Raw genomic sequence first — 4,384 nt, forward strand, 5'->3', positions numbered from 1 at the left:
AGTGATAATTTTTTGTGGAATGACTAGTTTTGGCATTCTTTATTGCCCAGAAGAATCTCAATGTGTTTATGGAGAGCCTGGTTTAGATGTTTGACTGTAGATGATAGAATTCAGGTCAAAGGAATATTGATGGCTTCGGCTTGTGATTGCTGCGTTCAGAGAAGCCAAGAAAACATTGATTATATTCTTTCTTTAGGAGAGGTGGCTTCAGAGGTTTGGAGTCGGGCTAGTGTGACTTTGGGGATTCCTTTCCTACGATTTCTTCCTTGGAAAAATAAAATGGCAAATTGGTTCCACTGTGCAAAAAAATCGTCTACTAAAGGTATTTTAATCGGGCTGATTCCATGTTTGATTACGTGGTGCCTCTGGAATCGAAGATGTAAAGCGAGAATGGAAGAAGTTTATCAAAGTGTAGATTAGATGTGGAGAAGTGTTCGATTCTGGGTTAGTTTTATTGCTGAGAGCACCATTTCTTTTCAAAAATTGAAGAAGTCGGACATTAAGATTTTGAATGAGTTTCAAATTAAGCATCAGGGAGTTTGCGATAGGTCTGGAAAAATTGTTTCATGAGTTAAACCTCCAGTAGGGTGGATAAAACTTAATTGTGATGGGAGTTGTAGGGGCAATCTAGGTACTTCACCAGGTGGAGGAATTATTCGGGATTGCCATGACATGGTAAAAGCGATTTTTTCAAGTTATTTTGGCAATGGTATGGATAATAGTGCAGAATTAAAAGCAATCAGGGAAGGAATTCGTTTGTGTAAATGTTTGCATTATGTTAATGTGATTATTGAAAGTGACTCGCGAATTGTAGTTGATTGGCTTTAGAAATGTAGATGTACTTTGTGGTATCTTTGAGAATTTTGGAAGGAGCTCGTGGCAGAGTTAGAATGAGTGAATGTCATGGTGATGCATCAATATAGGGAAGACAATAGTGTTGCTGATTTTCTTGCTAAAGAAGGAGAAATGAGAAATAATGTAATCTACGAAGAACAACACCTTCTACCACGTTATTTGAAAGGTATCCTTCGGATGGATAGGTGGGGTCTTGTTTCCGTTCGTCATTAGTTCATCTCTAGAGTTTCGTTTGGTGTATTTCGTTTTGTTTTTAGTTGTTTTTATGTTTTTTTCTCCTTTGCTAGTTATGTTTAATTTTGTTTGTCCTAATTTGTTTGGTTGGTGTTAACTTATAACCATGGTATTCCTTTGCCAAAAGTGAGGGTTTATTAATAAATAAATGGAGGTGCCACCCTCATTTATATAAAATAAAATAAAATAAAGAAAAGGTCCACTTAAATCCAAATCCAAATTTTGAAATCCATGCTCCTACATGCAGCGTAAGGATATATATGAACACAAGTTGTAATGAACCTTGTAGAAGTATAATTCATTATTTTAAAAGAAAATTTAAGCTTTTACCATTGTAAGAAAACTTGCTAGGGGAGTTTATGTAATTTAGCCTATTCATTAAATTTGCTATATAAATTTTGTTGGGCCTATAATTGATTTTTGATGATACTAAAATTAATATTATGAGAAGTAATATGAATTGATGAGCATGCATGCATGCCTTTTGGGAGTAATCTTATTTTATTTTTTTAGAAGATAAAAATTTTAGTCATAGAGTGAGATTTTTATATTAGAAGGAAGGAGTTCAGGAGAGGGACTATCCTTTTGTCCATCCTATGCCCAACCAGCCTCTCAATTGATCAAAATGGAGAAAAATGCTCTCTTTTCACTACAAAAGTGTTTAACATCGACAAAGAGTTTGATGCTTTAAAAGGGGAGGAGGCTCATTAGTTGAGTTGTTTTTAATCATTTGATGTGTTCTTTATATATAAAAATTAATCATTTTAAGGAAAAAAAATTTCAAGTGAAGATGTTTTGAAAATAACTAGTGATAGGAATCTTTCGCAATCTGTATAAGTAAATCATATTTGTAATATCTTTGTTAAAGTAATACGTGTGTGTGCACATGCAAGTGGCAATTAATTTTATTCAATAATTAATCAAGATCTGATTGTGACACTCGTAATGATATATTTTGTAAATCTACACAAGTGTTATTATTTTTATTTTTTTAATTTTTTTTAATATAATTGCCATATCAAATAATTCCATTAAGTCACACACTTATCATTGCTGATACATGAACTATGGAAATATACTCCAACAAATATGAGTAATATCTTCATATGTTTGAAGAATGCAAGTTGACAAGAATGTTGTAATAATTGGAGATGTGAAAATGTACCATGCTTGAAAATATTGACAAAATCAAACAAAATTTTATTGTTTTGTTTCATTAGATTCTGAAAAACCTATTGTGGTATTTAGGAGCCTAATTTTTGAGGGTAAGATTTGTATTTTGTGGTATGGAGTAAAATGTAATACAAAATTATTTTGAATTTCTTTTAAATCTGCATAGTATAAAAAGCAATCTATGAAACCCAAACGTAAGGCAAATATTTTGTTTGATTTTAGTTTCATATATTTTTCTTTTTTCTATCATTTCTTGTTTACGTCTTCAAAATACGCCCAAAACTATTGAAAATGTTAGCTTTCATCGTAATTCCTAATCTTATAAATGCCATTTGGATTCTGCTTCAAGCTCAAACTTATTTTTTAATGATTGCTATTGTCCAGTTTCAAAAATACAAAAAGAAAAAAAAAATTCAAATTTTTTTAGAAATTTCATTATTGTCACCTCAATTTCCTCACAATAATCCATTTATATTCTAATTAAAATACCAAAAATGTATGAAAATAAGATTTTGATTTTATTTTTTTCAGTTAAAAGACACTTGAACCAAACTTCGATTTCAAAGGTCTTTAAGGTCTTTAGGTGGGAAAGGATATGAGGTTGATAAAGTAGCATGTGGTTACTTTCATTGTATATCCCACATTGTCTAGTATAAGCGTAATAAATTCTCGATGAACTAATAAAAAAAAAAATTAAAAGATAAATCTTCAACTTTCATTTCACATGTTCTCCTGACCCTTCTAAATTAGAACTCCAATTTTCAACTTATTTGAAAATATAAAATGTTAACTACTAAGAAGCTTCCATTGAAAGTATTTCAAGAAAATGCTAAGAGAATAAAAATGATGCCTAATGGACGTGCCAAAACAAAAATTGACCAAAATCAGCATATTCCAATCGTATATATGTAGGTCTTAGCTCTGCTGCCAAAGACTTTGACCATAGGGCTCTGCCAAACCCCACTCAGTAAATATTTTGGCCAATGCAACAATAACTTGGCCACAGAACTTTGTGGGATTACAACTTCCCATTCCTTCCCAGGAGGAATTTTTTATTCCCAACCTAAAGCTTTAAATACCCATCACTTCCCTTGGCTAGTACCCACCAAACGGAACCTACACAAATATTCCATCTCCTCCATTTCCTCAACCTTGCAGCAACTCAAAAACTTTCAGTAGTGAATATGGCTGCCACTCTCATCCAACTTACGACCATCCTTTTTACCCTCACCCTCCCTCTAACATTCCTAGCCTCCCCGTCTCCAATGGCCTCTTTCATCGCCGAGGACGCAGAAGACTATGAAGAGTACGTAATCGATACCCCATTCCACAGCACTGGATCCTTGAGGGGTCGGCTTTTGGCGAGTGTTGTAAAGAAAGGTACACATTGCGAGGTTAGTAGCAACATATGCAATGGGGTTTCTGCGAACAATGGTGCTAGCCGTCTCTTTTGCTGTAAGAGTCATTGCCGAAATGTCCTGCGAGATAGAAACAACTGTGGGATGTGCGGGCACAAGTGTCGTTTTGGTCAGCTTTGTTGTGGCGGTAAATGTGTCAATGTTGGTTTCAATGATCTTCATTGTGGCAAGTGTAACAAAGCATGTGACTCGGGGGTTAAATGTGAGAACGGTTCATGCGGATATGCATCTTGAATCAACCAAAAGAATTACTATGTAGGAGCTAGGAGTCCATGCATAGAGATTTAATTTCATTGTCTTATTTTTTAAATTATTTTTTTGTTTTGTAATTTTAATGGGTATGATGTTTGTCACACCCTAATTACTTCAGTGAACATATGGATTAGTTGAATTGTTGTATTGATTGGGGAAATAAGAGAAATGTATATGCATGAAGATTTATAATTATTTTAAATAATAAAATAATCATAAGCATTTATAAATTTCTAAGTTCTTCTATCTTTGGTTCCCTTGTTTATTTATTTTTACCTTGAAAATAGAGTTCCTAAATTTAGTTTGGTGGTAATTTTCTTTTATGATTGATGTGCTTAATATTATAAGGAGAGTGTATGTACAAAGCTCTTTTACTTTAGAAATAATAATAAAAAAAGAATTATTGGGTATATTGTTTGTTTCAACTTGCTTAAATAAGTGGAATTTTTATG

At 32.9% G+C, this 4,384-nt stretch overlaps 1 protein-coding gene across 1 annotated transcript; it reads left to right on the forward strand.

Moving 5' to 3' along the window:
• Positions 1-3,446: 3,446 nt before the first annotated feature.
• LOC131149127 (protein GRIM REAPER-like) lies at positions 3,447-3,914 on the forward strand. The gene has a single exon (XM_058099248.1). The coding sequence runs from the start codon at positions 3,447-3,449 to the stop codon at positions 3,912-3,914; it is 468 nt and encodes a 155-aa protein (XP_057955231.1).
• The last annotated feature ends 470 nt before the right edge of the window (positions 3,915-4,384 follow it).

This window comes from Malania oleifera, chromosome 1 (genome assembly GCF_029873635.1).
Source record: "Malania oleifera isolate guangnan ecotype guangnan chromosome 1, ASM2987363v1, whole genome shotgun sequence".
Lineage (NCBI taxonomy): Eukaryota > Viridiplantae > Streptophyta > Magnoliopsida > Santalales > Ximeniaceae > Malania > Malania oleifera.

What these genes read in the sequence shown, in the direction of transcription:
- LOC131149127 (XM_058099248.1), top strand. Translation starts at nt 3,447, where the DNA reads ATGGCTGCCACTCTCATCCAACTTACGACCATCCTTTTTACCCTCACC.